This window comes from Charadrius vociferus, unplaced genomic scaffold (assembly GCF_000708025.1).
Source record: "Charadrius vociferus isolate BGI_N301 unplaced genomic scaffold, ASM70802v2 scaffold325, whole genome shotgun sequence".
NCBI lineage: Eukaryota > Metazoa > Chordata > Aves > Charadriiformes > Charadriidae > Charadrius > Charadrius vociferus.
In genome coordinates, this window is record NW_009648526.1 from 3,954,689 (window position 1) to 3,974,273 (window position 19,585).

A 19,585-nucleotide genomic window follows, 5' to 3' on the forward strand; every position below is an offset into this window, starting at 1 on the left:
ACACACAGTTTGTTACAAAGAAGCACTTCCAAAGGGCCACCATCAGTACAAGGTAATTCAAGGTGAATCTGAACCCACTAATACAATTTCCCATGTTTATCTTTATAAATTAAACTATCTACAAGGTTCATGGCAACAGACTAAATTACAAATATGTGACACATCTTCACAAACTAACAGAATGGAATAAAATCCTGCATTTTCCGTTGCAGTTCTCCAAAATCTGTCTTCTGCACAACTGCTCAGAACTGAGCCCACGCTAAGAGGCGTGGGGAAGGAACCAGGGAACCTTTGCTTATATATAACTGACAAAGTTTGCAGTTTCAACACACAATACCTCTCCTTCTAATAGAGGTCGCCGCTGGTAGTAAACAATAAACAAGGTCTGTTGCTCATTAGGACTGTACCAACAGATTCAAAACAATCCATGAAGAGATGTTTCGAAGTAGAGACTCAAAAGCTTAAGAGAGACAAGGGTTATAGGAAAAATTAATCTCTCACTGTATCAATAGATACAGTCTGAAGAAACCACTAAGTTCTTAAGATGACCTGCTTTTTTCAGCTGACACATTGGAGACATTTTTTTAAAAGTCCACTTTGTTAAACATGCAACAGAAAATTATGATGTTGGAAAGGTACAATGTCTAAACATACATTTTAGACTGCATCATGCTTCTCAGACTTTTTTTTTTTTTTTTAAATTGGCAGAAGACAACTGAAGAAAGGTATCGTCTGTTTGTAACATAAATTTAAGCTCAAACCAATCCCCATGGCTTGGCCACCCCCTGCATTAATTAGGCTTGGGGAAGGAAAGAAAAAGCATTTGGTAAGAACAACAAAAAAATCAGAGGGAACGATCATTCTGGATATATAACAACCTCTTCTAGCCCTGCCAGACACTTAAGGAAAAAAAATCAATCCCCCCAGCCCTCTGGAATACTAACCTAAGAGAGAATGATGAAGTGTTATGACAGAAATTCAACAGTAAACTTATAATTCCATTTATTGAAGGAATCTTTATTCTGCAGTTTGACTGAACATCTGCAGACACATTATACACTAAGACGTTGTTGCCTTAGGTCCTTACAAGCAATTTACAAGGCAAATGATGGGACCTCTTTTTACCAATAAAAATGTATCTCTTTCCCAACTTTCCCAAAGGTCTGGTATTGCTTATCATTTAAATGTTCTCATGCTTTGCTTAGAGCCCTCCCGCTCAATGGAACAGCCCTGCTCTTGTTCCTCCCTGAGGTTTACCTTCCATCATTCCAGTGAAACTGCTACACACAACCCTTATTCTAAGTTACACTTGGATGTTCCGTGCTCTGTACCAGCTACAGATACAGAGTTTTATTGGTGCGGAGGAAACAGCTGTAGCCTCAAGCCACAGCAATCACATACGCCAACTGACTGCACTGCTGACTGAAAGCTGTGTGTCATTTTCTTTGGTAGACGTGCTGGTGTAGGTGAATGAGACGGACTGAGGTATTAACCTCTTAATGCAGATTAGCTGCAGCTGGAGTATTGTGCCCTTAATAAATCCCTTTATTAGCATTTTGTGGTTACCAGTGGTCAACGGATGTTCAGTTTTTCTGTCTCAGGGTCCCTAAGCCATGTCTAGATTAGCAGTGCGAGTTAGTGAACTCTGCTAAGTAGCTCACTAAAAGCAAGTCCATAATCTCACAGCAGACATTCACCTGATCGGAACTCGCAGCCACGCTGCCAAAATTATCAGGATTACAGCAGTTTGATTATATCGCAAATGTATAAAATAAATGGAGCCATGACCGTGGGGTAACTACTGCTGCCATGGGTACAAATATAAAAGGAAGACTGGGTCTGTAAGGCTTCTAAGCGCCCAAATTTTTCTGACACAAAGTGTTTGAAGTAATATTCAATAGAAAACAAAGACACTGGGCAAGTTAAGGAATAAAGGATAAAGTTTAATCTCCCTTGACTAACTTAATCACATAGTCTACAAATCAGGTTTTAAACCCCCATATATATTGTGTATTGGAAAAGACTTGGATTTCTTTTGGAATTTAATGCTGCAATACAAAAATATTCTCTGCAGATGAAATCTCTTTATAGGATCCAACCATGAAGCCACTAATCATGTAGAATTTCTACCGGGTGATTATTTCACTAAAAGAGATTTTTAAAAGGGTAAGAAACAAAAATGTTGAAACTGAAGTTCAAAGGGAAATAAGAGAAGCAACAGCAAAAAAAAAAAATCATATAAAAATATGTTTTTTTTACAGAATCAGACAAAGATGTAAGAATACATTCTATCTGACTAGATCAAGGGACTCTTAAGGAACAAAGAAAGGTTTTTCGCTATCCAAAAGAGAATTTTGCTCAGAATAAAATAAGATTAGGGAATCAAAGAATGCTGTACAGAAATATCTACAACAATTGAAACCAGGTTCCCAACTATTTTTTCTTACGTTTTCTTGTGTAGCATTCGAACAACTATTTAAATTAGTAACAACCTCTCCTCTTGGCAAGAAGAGGAAGAAATGTGTCTTCATGTGATTTGGGAATTTGCCTATAGATCGTTTATGAATTTGGACTGACACTGGTCATTCTTTATCTATAGCTAAGTCACAGTACAGAATTAATTTTGAATTAAAATTTGTAAGAAGAAAGAGGAGAAAAGTATTGTATCGGACCCACGACTAGCAAGGTAAGATTACTACACCTTGATCACAACTTTAAAAAAAGAACATCCTTACTCAAAGTAGGGTTTACTCCAGGTAACAGATTACACATGAGGGATTTTAATCAACTCACAAAGCTAATGACTTCCAAAGAGTACATGACATTTCCAAAATGGTCCTTTGTTGGCCATCTTAGAGACAGATGAAGAACGGAATGAAAGCAGAAAGTCAGCTGCATTAGTGAGAGGAGAATCCATGTCACTGAGTATTGGTCAGTGCCATGAAATGTATGCACGGGAAGATGCTCAATTAACACACACTCTTCAGAAGAGCTTAGAGTTTTTATGAAGCCTTGAACAAACCATGTGTTGATCTTCCAAACACTGTGTGCTAAAACCAATGTTCAAACGAGTATTTTCATGCAAACTACTTCATGGTTTGGTCATCAACTAGAAGACAAAAATCATTTAAAGCTTTGAGATCTAAGAGGTTCACATTATTTGGGTTCAGATTAATAAACACGGTTCAAACAGCCCACCTCTTTCATTTCTAATGCATTTTCTGTGAAATTTTGCATTCAAGTTCCTTGGTTCTGTCCATAACTGGAAACAGAAGTATAATCAAAACACTGTGAGAAATGTTGAAATTGAAGAATTTGGGGTCTGACAAGAAGCAGGAAATACTGAAAATCTTGCAGAGTCAGTTCTCCAGAGGCTTACAAGGCCAAGGGGGATTGCCAGGTGCTTTACAAGTCAAACTGAACAACCAGCCCTTCTGAGCTTCCTCTCGCTATTTTGCATACGTCTCTTTATCCCTTTCCTTTCCTTTCAAAACAATCTTTCCATCTTTCAAGAGAAGGAAAAAACATTCCTTTAATACAGAACTTATGAAACAAGCACCTCAGCAGGACTCATTGCTGCTGGCTGTTGTTCACAGATGATGTATTTGTAGGGCAGATCATCAAAGCAACAGCAGGCTTCAGCTGGTGCACTGCTGTAGTGATAGCTGTTTTCATAACAACACTGCTTACAAACAAAGGGTAAAAAAAAAACCACAAACCACCAACACCTCTGTCTAATGATGACAGAATTAGGAAACACAGGAAACGGAAACATGATTTCTACCAGTTCCAAAACTGATCACAACCACTGTGATCAATGAGCATGTACGAGCCAAAAAGCGTAGCCAATGGGTGCTGGAAAGAAATATTCATGTTCTTCTTTGAGATGCAGAGGGAAAAGAGGAAAAAGGCCAGGAAGCCATTTACCTGGAAAAGCAGCAACATGGAGAACTGTCCTTGAGATTCAGGCCAGATGGAAAGCTACCAGTCTCCCAGGGCAGGCACCCAGGCTTCTTGCTCCGCACCCTGACTTAGGGCTCTCTCTCAGCAGCTCTCCCGCAATCGGCAAGCAAGGAGAAACTCATTTAGAACCTCGCAAGTGAAAACATGGATGGCAAATGACATGCAGAAGACTGTTTTGTAAGACAGTAGTGGAAAGCTGCGATACAGAAGTTAACCCAGCTATTAAGGCTTAACCACTGTGGCCAGGGAAAAGAGTACTTCCTTCCCATCACCCAGATGAATAATGTGGTCGGCCTTTTTTAAAGATGTGCCGCCTAATATATAAAAAAGAATAAACCAGCTTTTGAGAAAACATTTCTTTTCTATGTTTTCAAAATGTGTCTGGAACCTTACAGACCACTATACAGAGTGTTAGATATTAGCTGGCTGCTTAATGAAGCCAGAAGGGAAAAGTCACCTTGGAATTTAATAAGATAACCTTGCCAGAAACTCTAAGATGTAATTATTTAAGCAACACCAGTATTGAAAAAATACATGGTCAGCAAAGAATAACGTCCTAGATATATTCTGGTTCAACTACAGGTCATTAGACTAGGTAAGACTCTTGTGCAACTTGAATTCAGTGGAGTTGAATTCATTAACACCGGGGTTGAACTTCATCCAAAGTCTTAACAACTTCAAGGGTTTTAGTAAGTGATCACCCTAGCCAAGTAATACATGTTGGCTAGAATAAGATGAACGTTTATTTAGTAAAAGAAAATCTCCCTGCAGAAAATCAATTTGAAACTATTTGAAGGACGATAATTCAAAGGATACGTAAATGTGCATGAACAACCAGGCATCTTAGTGATGAACTTCACGTAAGAAGTGTTAGAAAGGTAGCTATTGCACATTTCTCTCTATCTTAATAAACTGACTCCTATTAGTTTTTAACCCTTTTGCATTAGAAGCAAACTTGTGACAGTCTTTATTCTCCTTAGTAACTCACCTACACATGCATTATCCTCAAACATAGGCTGAACTCCAAAGGCCAAACACTGACATAACCTGTCAGGACTTCAAGTAGCACATCCCCTTTACAGCTTCAGGAGTGTTCACACTGGATTTTAGATTGCCTCCCATCCTACACCTTACGTGAAGCTGTCCCACCATGACACTTCAGTCCTGAATTTCTCTGGTTTTGTTCTTTTAAATTCGATCACAAGCTCATATTCTTTTCAAAAATCATTACCTTGTAAAGGCTTTTACAAGTGAAAGATCCCAGGCTCTCCCTGGCTTTGAGCGTCCTAGATGTTTACCTAGCATCACCACAGAACAGGCCTTCCAAAACCCAGAACGAACTAACCCAGGTGACAACACACATACAACTGTGGCTAGAAAGCATAAGCAGTGGTCTCAACTGTCCCGTAACCTAGCATTACCTTTTAGGAAGGAATGGTTTAATAAATAGAGTATTATCAATAATGCAATTAGTATACAGAAGAAAAGTACAAAGACTGTTAAATGTAACACAGTGAACACTTCATCCTAGCTATGATTTTTTTAATAGGGAAAAACCACACTCATTGTGGCAAGAATACGACCCCAGAAGGTCAGATCCAAACTCAGACTCACACAAAAATTCGTGACAGAATATGCTTCTAAGATTCCGGTCATCTCCAGGCGTAAACCAGAGACTCATGCTTCTTCACCATTCTCTTGAATCCCCCAACCAGAATGCGGTAGCCCAACTGGCTACGTTAAATGTAATTATCATAACCCAAAATAAGAGTAGGTTGTAGGCCCCCACCCACTGAAACTACAGTTCACACAGCAAGACAATTAAATGATCAAAAATCACAAGTTTTGTCATAACCAACCAACCACAATATTGCACTTATTTTTGGCTTAAGGAAACGCAACCCATGGAAAGTCTCAGGCCAGCATATGCAGTCTACATGTAAATCCTGAAGTCAATCTGTCAGCAATTAGTGTAATATTAACTGACGTGCACTGGACTGGGTAGCTACTAAAAAAACGCATGTTTGTCTGATCAGACTCTGAGCTTCTGTGCATAAAACAACCGTCATGGGAGAGCATTTTCCTGGACAGGGCAGCGTTACACACTGCAGTACTGACGCTGTTTTGAAATCCATGTTGAGAAAGACAACACTCTGTTAGTTCTGAATTAAAGCATGGCTGTGCAGAGAGCAATTAATTCAAATTATTATTAATTCAGATAATCAATATATCTGCAAAGCAAGCAATGCTAACCAAACTGAAATAAGCGAAGTGGAAAAAGCCAGAATCTTCTCTGGTCATCAGGTATCTTCTAAAACTGACATAGAATTGAACCTTTTGAGGTGGCCAAAAATTGGTTAAGCTTCTGCTAGTGGCCAATTTTGTAGAGTCAGAAAATATCCAACCAGAAGTAAAATCTGAAGCATGGCAGGAAAAGATTGAGAGCGGAAACAAGGCGATAAGGCACAAGCAAATAAGCAGGAGTTATCAACTGATACTACCATTACCGTGTTTTTGTAGGAATGCTTGAATTTGTAAACATTTTCCAAAAAACAAGTTGTTTCTCTTCCTGTGTAGTATCTTCCGACTCTTCAGTTCAAGTTCAGTATTCAGGAAATAACTAGACAATGGATTTGCTAGGATTCCGAATCAAAAAGCATCATTTAGGATTATCATTCAAAATGTTCTGTTTAAGTTTACACAGAGATTCTAACTACCTCTTCATGTATTAATAATTTATTCTGAAATTTCCTTATGGTTTGAACTTGCTGGGCTTAATTTCAGTTTATTTAAGAAGTGATTCCTTAAATCTTTTCCTCACAGTTTGGAGCACATCGTCATCTGTACAAAGAAATATCTTTGTTGTTTAACTCCAGCAGAGAGCAGGCAAGAGGACCAAGGACAAAAGGTAAAAAAAACAGTTATTCTAATCCAGATATTGTAATTACCTAGGTTATAAGTAATGCATTCAGTAATCATCTGTACACGGGAGAGAGGCACTCCAACTCTAATGCACAGACTGACGCATGTAGGGATGCACTCAGTGAATAACACACAGCGTAAGAAATACAATGTCAAAGGCCTTGGGGGGGGCGGGTTTTACAAGTCCATCCCAATAAACACACACAATAGCATGGCTTTGGGTTGCAGCACTTCATAAACTCAAATGAAAAAATTGCAGATTTTGTTTCGGAATAGAAATCTAGCAATTCTCAATGGTGCACTGATAGCTCTCACTACTTATTTGGGACAGACACTGAACCTAACGCACGCCTGAGCTCTGCAACAGAAGTTTACTCTAAGTAGATCCCTTGTATATAAAGTAATTAAGAAAACAGAAACCACTCTCCTCCTCTGGCATATTCTTGCATGTTCATTCCAAACCCTGAAACTTCAAATACATATGCTCTTTTCTCCATATTACTATACGGTATCTGTTGCAACTTTTTTGCATAGAAACCTTTAATCTTGTATAAAAATTAAAAAAAAACCCCAAACATTAAGAGCAATTAAAAAATGTATATTTTAAAGTGCACTATTTGATCCAATTAACACCACATGAAGGAAATCAATGAGTTAATTGCTAATATATAAATTCTAAAACTTTTCATAGGATCACATGTGATACAGCAGTACCTCTAACAATGCTTACCTCCTAAATTCTCTGCCAGTGTTCTAATCTAACTCTTTTATTTGCTGTAAATTTGAATCTCTGGACTGATTTGAAAATGTTATTTCAAGCTAAAGAGCTGCTAACAATATTTCATCATAAGACATACCGTTTGAATGTTATCTGCTGAAGGGAACACTGAATAAAAATGCTTGTTAGAGAATCTTTTCACAGACCATTTAGTATCAGCCACTGTTGTTTTCACATGACAATTCCTTAAATCCATGGTCATGTTCAGGCACACCAATATTCACAAGAACGCTATTAACATCTCTTGGACTTCTGCTTAAAAAAATATTAACGTGTTACTCTTATTTTAATCACAAATACTATATACTGTCATGTGCTAATAGAAGATGCTAGAATAGCAGGTATCATTTTACAGAAAGAAGGGAAAATGGATTAGATCCAAAGATCTCCCTGTCTCATATAGTGGCTGAAAGAACCTAATTCCATGAAAAACAAAATTGAAATACATAATATAAACCCTGAAGGAACTGTAAAAAGCTTTACAATTAGCAATGACATAAATTTCACTACGAATCCTCTTTGCAGTAAATAATATTCAGATAAGGCACAAAATGTTAAGACTTGCCAAAACTCTAATGTATATACTTTCCCTTTCATAAGGTATCTCACAAATCTCTACTGCCAACGATGGCAGGCAGTACGTCTGGTTCTGTTTGCAGAACTGCATCTCAAAACCATACGACTCCAGATTCAGAAAACTGCTCTAGAAACAAACTGTTCCTTGAGTGACAGGACATTACCAAATTCCTTTCAATTAGAATAAGTTCATGACACATGGTAAGTGTATTTCAAAGCTAATGCATTTTCAACCATTGTGTCTTTCACTCTTGAATTAAGCTAAATTTCAATTCTTACTATTGATACCTCCTTCCCATCCGCCTCTCTTGCTGTTGAAGCCATAGATATGGGTAACAACCAGCTGCCTTGAATTAGGTTCTCAAGCCCCAACATGCAAAAAAGCACCTTCCGAATAATCACTTCGGGTTCATGTCATTTGGCTTTAAAATTTTGCCATTATCCCAAATCCCAATCCCAAAGACGCTAAAGTATTTATACTCAAAACCACATGTTTTGCAGCGTAAGTGCTGCAACGAACTGGTCCCACTTAAGGTATTATGGTCATACTTAATTCAGTGGCAAGCTTCCCATTTCAGTGTATGAGAACTGGCCAGCTGATGATTACCAGTGGGATAAAAAGTATGTCTTTGTCTCTTTTCTGTACAAGACTAGCATGTGAGAGAAGTGCTTTGCCAATGGAGAAGCCTGTCCGAGGTCAGCAGTTGTGTTGCCGAAAGGTCTAACACATCAGCCAGTAAGAAAATACTGCTGAAAACTACTTTGAGAAGCAAATCATTCCATACATAGCTCAGGACTGTACAGCCTATAGCCTTGTTTATACTTTATAGAGTCTAAACCTAAACTGTAATACATAGCTTTTGCTTCTAACTGTAAAAAAATTACTAGAGTAAACATACAGACTGATTAATACATTATTAGTAGTTATTACTAGCTATTATTTAGCAGTCCAAAACTGCACTGCTTCTTTCTGAAAACACACACAGGAGGAAAAATACAAGATGCTTCCTTGGGAATTTCTGATCTGCCTTATGGCTCTACTAGAGGTAGTTCATTTTGGCTCACTAATCTCAAGGCTTTAATTCACCAGGCTATTCTCAATTTGACTGTTAAAGTATTTTCCTTTATCAGATTGACACTCTTCCTACAGTAAAGATCGTCAATACATGGAAAACCTAAAAGGATTTTTAGCACTTGGAGGGGAGAGGGGCAGGGAGAAGATTATATTTGTGCTGTATGAAATTCATTAATTCAAAACCAGGAGAACACCCGAAACAAGAAAACATAAGCAGAAGAAAACAGAAACAATGTTCTTGAAGGTTTTTAAGGTATACAGAAATAAAATAGTATAGATCACTAGATGCACAGGAAATCTATGATTTTGTAGTTTTTGTGAAAAGTTAATTATAAAGTTACATGAACAACCAGTTGAACGACCATTGAAATGGCCTATCTCCTTTAATCTGAGTATTCTGACTACCCAGGTAATGACATCTTCCAGAAACACTAAAAGCTTCATATACCATTGTCATGTTTTTTCTTTTAACTAAAGTTTACTGTTTTCAAGTAGCAAGAACTTATAAATTTCATTCTACCATCACTCCAATTCGTGTGCAAAAAATGAAAATGCAATATTTAAAATTAGTCAACCTTAATAAGCTACCATCATATTCAGCATCATCATTAGAACTATGGGTTTTTTTGACGGTCACAGGCTTTGCAACCATGAGCAACAGATTACTACAAAAAAGTTTCCAAAAGCAGTATGGAAAAGTTTTCAAGTGTCAGATGACTTTTCACTCTTTGGGCGAGAAACCTCACATTCTTGCCTGCTTTTTCCAGCACCCCTTGATTTTTACAGAAATACCTGCTTGTGAAAGCACACTGTCCTGATTGCTTACTCACTTAGTATTTTTACAAAGCAGTGAAAAGGTGTGGAGCTTTGTAAGAAGTGTTTAATGAAGCCACATGGAACTCAAGACAGTCTCCTGAACAGAGACAAGCAGGGTAACTCAGATTTCCAGAAACATCTGCTGTCACCTTCTAAATAAATTTTAGTGACCTTGAGCTGACTTATGTCTTCTACTTTGCATTGGAGAAACCATAAAATGTGTGAAGTGAAAGGAAAACCAAAAGCAGGTAACTTGTGCTCCTTGCAATAAGAAGACTGCTGCTTACCAGCAGCTCTGATGGCTGCAGCTGCACTATGACCCAACAGGGACCTGAAACTTCAGTTGGGCTAAGCACTCAAGGGTGCTTAAAGGGTTGTTAAAGACATGCTTAAAGGGTTGTTTTTCTTGCTGCTGCTGCTGCTGCAGCATGAGTTTAAGGTTTTTATTTATTTTTAAAGTTCAAGATTTCTGCTTATTAGCATAAATACAGAGAAACCAGCACATACCAGAGCTGAGTCTTCAAGCTCCCAGCTCGACCAGGGTTATGTGCTCTATAAAAATGTGCATGTCTAAATTTTGAATGCTGTTTTATCAGTGAGAAATTTGTGACCACCAATATGCCAAAAACCAATGTCCCAATTACCGTTTCACTTGTTCAATAAATTGCTTGATAAACCTCTCCCTAATTTCAGTTTTCTGATCTGTTAGAACATGTTTGTTCCTGTCCTGGTGCAACTCACTTGCCTCCATAAAACTGACTTCATCATGTGATGGTGTAAGCACAGAGCCTGGAGTCCTTCGCGCTGGAACTACAGCTTCAAGAATTCCTAACAGGGGAGGGAGCTGGGAAATTTAGCAGACTAAATCCATACCAGCAGCTTTAAAATGAAACATATGAAATGGATAAAAAAAAAAAAAAAAAAAGAAAGAAAAAGAACTGATGATAGCGTAAACCACGAGCTCAGGGGATAAGGACATAAGGAGTAGCATGGGAAAGGAAAACTTCGCCACTTTCCCATACATGCCAACAGCCTGGTTATTTTTAAGCAAAAAAATGTTCCTCTTTTTCTGTCCTGCCCATTCCAAAAATGTTCAAGTGGCTCAGGACATTTTAACATAGTTAAGGGAATTTTTCTGCCAGCTGTTTTCAGATACTGGCATGTAAACCTGACAGAAAAATTACGTTCAACTCCATGATTTTATAAATTAGTAACGTAGCTACTTCCACGGTCCTGCCAAGTAAGCTGCATTCTCGCCCATTTTGTACCAAATGTACAAGTATCTATGGAAGCTCTTTAGATAGATTTATTGGTTTATTTCATCATCAAACACGTTAGTGTTGATGAACACTATACAAACCGTTCACATGAAAAAATTAATGCTAGGTGTATATAATGTGGCAAAAATACAGCTGCATGAAACCAGGACAAATTAGAACTGGTAAGATCATCCTATAAGCAGTCCAGAACATTTGGTTTTCTTGGACTGTGGGTAGCTTGTATTATTTCTTCACTTCTGAAGAGTCACTTTTTTGGTAAAATTACACTTTACAGTTCAGACTGTTCCCCATAATAAACTAAAACCTACAGGCAAATGTTTCTGTAGAAATTGTTACAGCTCCAGCAGAAATAAAGGATAAGAAAGCAGAAAAGAGGAGAGAAGCAATTCAATAATGAGCTCCTTCCTTTCTTATAGAATCACAGAATGGTTTGGGTTGGAAGGGACCTTAAAGATCGTCTGGTTCTAACCCCCTGCCATGGGCAGGGACACCTCCCACCAGCCCAGGTTGCTCAAAGCTCCATCCAGCCTGGCCTTGAACACCTCCAGGGATGGGGCATTCACAACTTCTCCGGGCAACCTGGGCCAGTGCCTCACCACCCTCTTGTACTGGTGCAGTAGCTGAGATGCTTACCAGCAAAGAGTGAGATAAAGCAGCTGTTAAACAAGAGTACTGGCATCTGAAACTTCCAGTACAGCTACATAGTTCTAGTAGTCATTACACGTAGCTAGCAAGAAAGGCCTCACGCAGCCCCATTTTTTATTGTTTGCTATGGTAATTTTAAAGACAGCTCTAAGAATGGACTGATAGGTGAAGAGAAACTAAAGGGCAAGGGGCAGGTTTTACAAATCTTAACCTACTCTCCTCTCTCCAGTCCACTCAGCAGAATTGTGTCCAAAACAGGAGCAGAAATGTAGTCAAACTAAGGGCTTTGTAACCTGGGAATACGAGAGGTTACAACAGAGAACGGCACAGTTCACAAAAACACACCAGACAGACATAGATCTGCAGAAATTCCACATAATTTCTAATTTGCAGCACACTACGCGGATCTAGAAATATACCACAAGATGCTATGGCGTTAATATTAATATTCCAGGATCCTCTACGGTTTTGAATAAAACCTGCTTCAGAATAAACAATTGTACAAACGACCTTGCATTCTGCGGATAGCAACTCAACATGATATTATCTCAGTACAATTTTGATATACTTTCACTTTAAAAGAACTGAAATTCTTAGGCAATCAGAAGATGTTCTTTTCTCCTCAAGCAGCCTCGATACACTTTACGTAAGTGAGCGTGCTGCTTGGCTGGATTCTTGACTGCCCAGAGAAGGTTAAGGATGTAAGAAGCGTAATCACCACAGCAGAACAACTGATAAGAACCACTAAAGCCAAGTCAGATGGACAGGGGAATAGATGGTAACAGGTCTATGGTGTTTGTCATGCGAGATCAAGCCAGAATTATAAACTGCCAGTTAGTTCTGATCAAAACACCTGTTTAACGATCCCATCCCACCCCCCACACCTCTCGCCTCGCTTCTCCTTTCTTGTTCTTGACATCTATTTCCCACTGCTTAGGTGGCCCTGCCTGGCATAACTTTCACCCAGTTGCACTACCGCACAAAGAACGCTTTATTCATGAAGATGCAACTTACCCAAATAGTTGTTGCTCTTTGACATCTCAGTAATGTTGATTTTCGTAGCTCCTTCAGGAATTTCCACTATCTTGTGGTAGCCCAGATTTGTTAGCGTGTGTTTGAAAACTCCAGACACAACCTTGCAAGCAGTGTTGTCCCCTCCACATATTCCACACTTGTCAATCACCTTGTCTGAACCCAGATAGTCATCACAGCCAATGCTCTGCAAAATAAAATAAGATTTCTTTTTGCAAAATCTTACAACTGCAGACTTTGGACATAACAACTGCGGACAGAATGACTTTCAGAGAACAATCAGTCCTGAAAAGATCTTGTGAATTAGCATTTCGGCAATTTCTTCCCTTGTTCTTCAGTATGAAAAAAGGCAATAAAAAACGGTTCACAGACTTGGGGATTTTAAAGTTAGCCGACAGGTTTTTACAGCCTGTTACCAAAAATACAAGAATACACTAAAGAACCCTAATGCATTGATCACTGCTGATTACACCCTCGATGGCTGAAAGAAAAGAATCTCTTAACAACATTGTTCCTGTGGCTGCTAGTCAGAAAAGAGGCGAAGAGCTATGATTTTGTTGTGATCCAAAATAGGCTTTTTACAAAAGCAGAACTACTTTATACATAAAGTGCCTGCTTAATCTCGTCTAAAATTGACCACTGAGCCTATTGTCACCAAAATAGGTTTCCAAAACGTCCTTACACTGCATCTAGACAGTGACAGAAGCGATCCTCCTGTTCACTGAGCAGAAAATCTTCAACCCACTCAGTAACACCCACTTGGACAGGATAGTTACAGAAAAAACCTGAAATAAATTAAAGTAATGTACATTAAAGGAAAGAACAAAAAAATATTAAAGATTTGACTCAAACCAGAAAGAAAATCTTTCCAATTTATTGCACTTTAGAAGTGCACATACTGTAGAGACTATCTCCTCTCTCACAGAAACACTTCCATTCTTCGACCTTGCTGTTTTGTATTTACAGACCTCAAATAACACTTATGATGAACACTCATCATCTACCTATATGATTAACTGGCATATGCAAAAAGAACTTCTCAATCTCATTCAGATAAGAACGAAATATTGCATGAGCCAGTAGAACAGAAGCCTATCACATATTTTATGAAACGTAGTAATTTGATGGAAAACGTTCAAAATAAATGACAGAGTATTGTTCTATTAGTATTGTTCTATTATTTCAAGTTGTCAAAAATACTTGCAAATTCTTGCAAAATTCTTGACGAAAAAATGGTTAACTATTGTTCTATGGTCTTTCCTGGAAGCAAACATCCAAGTAAGAAGGGGAAGAAAAACAATTTTTTGATACCACCAACTTACAACACAGGGAGTATCTTGAGCCTTGGCATCACTGTATTTCTTTCCTATCCCCAATACAAATGCTTGGCCCTTGCTGCGAAAAATGTTCTAAACTGCAAGCCAGAGCCTGCTTAGTTCCAATATAAATATTTAACACCCAGCATCTTTTTTATGACTATCCAAGAAACACAGATAAAACCATCTAACTCATCACTGCCAGGCTCATATGGAGCTTGACAGTGATACCTGTTTGTAGTCACAAAGCAAGAGAGTGAAGAAGATTCCCAAGCACTGTGTTTCACGGTGGGATAACCTGATAACGAAAAATCTGTTCCATCCTGTCAAGTCTAGTGTGAGCTGATTGTTGTGTGATTTCAAAGAGATTTTGGATTCAAACAGAAACACTTGGTTTAACATCTTGCATTTGCATTGCTTGGTGGAAATCTTAAAATCACGTACGAGTTCAATTTTTGTGTTTTGCCTCAAAATGCATTTTATTACTAACAAAGTAATACATTTGCTTAAACATAGGAATTGGAAGTGTCCCTATACCGAAACACATAACATGATTTCAGACCTGCTAAAACAATCTGAAAAATGTAGGTGACCAAATGCTGTGCCCGAGGACCGATTCATCTCTGTGCTAGTCCTCCTTGAAGGATATTTTGCTGAGAGTATTTACACTTTCTCTGCCATATATTTTTTGGATGGAAATGTAGTGGTACTTAGCATCAGTCTATCTTATACAGTGACTTTCAGGAAATTTCCACTGCCAGCAAGTTGTTTTATGGAGGGAATCCTTTCAAGTATGAGGTGTTGCACAATATGAGTTGCTAGCATAAATGTTTAATGGTGTTCTCCATCACTACTGACTCCAAGACAGGTTAATACAATTTTCTTCCTCTTAGCAAGTAAAAGAGAATAGAGAAAAGCGTGTTTTATTCATCGAGACCATGGCGCAGAACTACTGTGGGTCAGTCTGAACAGCACTACTTCTCACAGCAGAAACACAACCAATCAGTACAAATGGCATTCCTTTGTAGGGAATAAACATCAAACCTGTTTTAAACTCACACGACATTTTTAGTCAAATAAAGAATGACATACAAAACAGCTGTCAATCTTTGGCTGCGCTATTTGGAATTCTTCCCATATTGGGTAAAAGTAGCCTGTGTCACAAAAAGCTCCTGTAATGTTTAAATTTTCTTTCACAGAAATGACTGAGAAAGATACACAGAATGAATTACTGGAAACAAGGACCTAATAATCTGAAACCAGCAACTGACAATGAGGAAAAAGCTGCAGAACCACAAGCATACACATAAGATAAATACTAAGATAATAAATAAATAAATAAGATAAATCAGATAATAAATACAATAAACAGTAAGATATAAATGAACTACATATATTATGCAGAGTGCATGCATATATGCGATTTACCTACCAACAGAACAGGTATTTAGCAACAAATTACCATTTTACAAAGCAAAAATAAAAATCCTTACTGCGGCCTCTACTGAGGCTTCCATAGAAACGATGTGCTTTAAAGATGAATATTGCAGAGGTTTCAGAAGAAGAGGCCAGTTATAACTAACACATTCTAGAAAACCTTGACATTTGCTTAATGCAGTTTAGGCAGGCATATAAAAATGGCTGTGTACTCTCTAATATTTCCAGATCCAGCAAGGATATCATAGAGGAAACCTGTCCCTCTGTATAAAGCAAAGGTTTCTAGCACTGAGAGGTCATGACATATTGGATCAGACACCTGTTACTGGTCCAGGACTCAATACTTAAGACATCCTGGGCCTTGGTCCAGAGTAATTTTGGATGAAAGAAACACCTTTCTGGCAAGCTGATTCTGGTTTCTTTCTGCTTTTAAACAGCTGCTTGAAGCTGTGCTGAGATTTGTAATGGTAGTCATCCTTGTAGAACTAGGCTGCTAAACAGAATTCACCCAAATTAAACAAAAATCTAGAATCCATGCAACGTGAACAGATAATTCAGCATTTTTTCTTTTCTTTTTTTCTGTTATGACTATAAATTTAAGAAGTGCCACCTTGCTACTTGGCTAACGTGTGTTCACATAAAAATATGAACCAACTTCTAACTTCTCTCAGGCTGTGTTATTCATTACATTTAAGCACATGTATACACAGCAAACAAATGCCCTTATCACATTGCTTAATACACTGTGATACATCAGCAAGAAAAAATTATGTTAAGGAAAGAAATGATACAAACCAGAATCCACTGTGAGTGTTCCTTCCAATATTTGCTGTGGAAACATTAGTAAGTCTTAACTATGTCAACAGACACAAAGATCAGAAATTTTGCTAGAAAAGCAGATAGGTTTGAAATCTCAGATAGTCTCCTTGTACAACCCTGGAAGTCTGAGATGTAAAGTGGGTGCCAAATACATTAACACCCAACTTAACAGCCCAGTACACTCTCACAATGGTGAAAGGCGGCCTCAGTCAATGAAGAATTCACAGCTGGTTTTCATCATGTAATGCACATTTAAGGAATCCAAAAGCAGATGTCACTTTTCGAGCCACATCACACACAACATTCCTACAATGAATGTAGAAATACTAGGACTGCGAATACGAGATGAAGAAGACAAAGGTAACTGCATTCTGCCCACCACAAGGATTTTGTACAGGACAACTGCAAGCTATTCCTTGGCTATCAATATGAAGAGGCCTAGAACACACCAGTCCCTTAAAATTTTCTTGCAAAGTGCTGTTAGAAGAGGTACTTTTGAATTGCAGTATCTACACAGCTTATGTATTGCTCAACTGTTTTTGCAAAATGTTTCAAGAAACTCTTTTAAGTTACAAGTTAGCATGAAAGACACTGTACAAGAATTACAGCCAACTGTATGCCAAAATTAATTTAAATAAAAATCCTTGAGAGAAACAAGGGACAATCTGGATGAAATACTCGGTGCTGAACTTAATAGGGAATTAGGGCTATGTATACAATAGAATGGGGCTGGTGCCAGGCATTTGAAAACATGAAGTGCTGATCCTTGAAATGGGAAACAGATGTTACAATCCCAGTATTAAATGATTCTATTAAAAATTGCAATCTATGTGGTAGAGTGGCATAAACAATAATGCATGACAATAGCCTGCTGCCTTTGCTTTAGCTGCATTCTATTATCAGGTAGGAAAACCACAGTTATGAGTTGTCGTATATTAACACCATTAACTTCAAAAATCAGTTATATTGACAGGTAGTTTGCTAAAAGTTGTAATACATAAGTAATTTGGAGTCTGGGCATCCATGGGGCTAGATGGCAGCAGAATAAAAGGTTTACTAGAAGTCATACTCAAGTATAAGTCAAAAATTGTAAGAAAAGGGTCAGGGATGGGTATGGATGTACCGCAGCTGATCCAGCTGCTAAAGAAATGTTAGGCAGTGTAACGTAAGAAGAGTAATCGAGCAAGATGCACGCCCCCCCCTCGCCCCCCCCCCCCCAAAACACCACTGAAGAAGTTAAGTGGGTAGCAGAATACCTGGCTACTGGTGGGAGACCTGCTTTAACACTGTATATTATCAGTAAACCCTAGTTCTGCAAATTGCTGAGGCTACTGCTAATTAAGTTTTATATGCTACTGTCCTATGAAACAGAGCTTCATGAGAGCCATCACATTTGCTGTTCTGCTTGAGCAATACTGCATCACCCCCAGCTCGGTATCACTGATTTAGCCACCAAAAACCATGTACTCTTCCATCTGCCCTGTGGAATAGAAATACTGAGATTAACTGCTAGCATTGTGGGTGATTTCTGGGGGTTAACTGCAAGAGATGATGCATTTCCTTTTCAGTTACTGTTTCTCTTCACCATGTTCTGAAAAACTTGGCACCTGAGTCTTATAGGGTGGTATAACATAACAGAATCAGAATTAGTCATAAGTCCTCTCTCAAACTTCTGGTCATCCTTCCAAAGTAGTTCAACATCCTTTGATAGTGAATCCAACAAAAATCATGAAATACCAAGGTGATTAAAACGAGCTTTGCTAGCTGATAATATATTTTCGCTATTCTAATTTACAGTTAAAATATTTATCTTTCTTCCCATCTATAAAGTATCAAATTATTAAGAAACATATTTTGAACATATTAGCATTTAAATGTTTAATACCATGTAGCTTCTACAGAGAAGCAGGATTCCACGACGTATTAAATATTATACTGACAAGAAACATTTCATAAAAATCACTGGCTCTAACGCTAAGGATTAATTATTTGCTGCACTTAAGGGACAAGAAAAGTAAGAGCCTCCAAATCTCACATTAGGTGTTTTGAGCCTCTTTGCCTTGTAAGTATCCAGGTACCTGAGCAGAAACTAGTACAAATACGCTGAGGTTTACATGAGAAAAATACTACGTCAGGGTAAGAAAATCTGCAAATTGACGCAAAACTACCAAAGCAAATGGGTAATCCATGAAGCATTACCAACACCAGCACAACAAAAAAAAAAGCAAAAGTCACGGTGCTCTTCGTCCATATAAGCAACAATTGGAAATACACAAAACGTGTTTGTGTGTGTGCGTACACAGCTACACATGTCCCCTGAAACGACCCTTATTCTCTCCTATCTGCATTACAGGCTATATAGCCTGCTTTTTTCCTTCCTAAAAGGAGGAATTGACCCACAGTAGATCAGCAGTGATACGTGGGATGAATTCTGCAGTTGCAGCTTATTGAGCAGTCATTATTGATGGTCTATAGGATTATTTTCACTAGTACAGAACAAGAAACACAGAGTTACTTATAGCTCTTGATCTACTGTTATATTCTATCAAATGAAGCATGTAGAGTGAACTATACACTGTAACATTACAATTTTCCCCACAGAATCATGCTACTAATTAGTACTGCACTATCTTCTTAGGTTCTGTTGGCTGCATGGCACTATACAACAACAATTTAGAGCTTCACTTGCCACTAGCTTAATCTAGAATTTGTCAGAGAAGCTGAAGTTCCAGTGATCCACGGCAATGTCAGTGGAAATGGCCCCTTCTGAGTTTTACTCTCACGGTTTTCCTCTTGAGCAAGACCTCCAAGGTCCCCAGACACGAGCCTAACTGAAGTCCATAGAAGAAAAGGTTCTATACTCACCTGATCTCTCCTTTCACAATAAATGAAATAAATTATGGCATCTCTAAGAACAATGAAGGAG

The 19,585-nt window shown here is 38.2% G+C and overlaps 1 protein-coding gene across 1 annotated transcript in view; it reads right to left on the bottom strand.

Annotated features, from left to right (window-relative positions):
- Positions 1-19,585, bottom strand: part of THSD4 (thrombospondin, type I, domain containing 4) — a 283,839-nt gene that overhangs the window by 53,813 nt on the left and 210,441 nt on the right. The window contains exon 7 of the mRNA XM_009885750.1: positions 13,070-13,274. Within this exon, the coding sequence (XP_009884052.1) occupies positions 13,070-13,274 (205 nt within the window). The remainder of the gene's footprint in view (positions 1-13,069; positions 13,275-19,585) is intronic.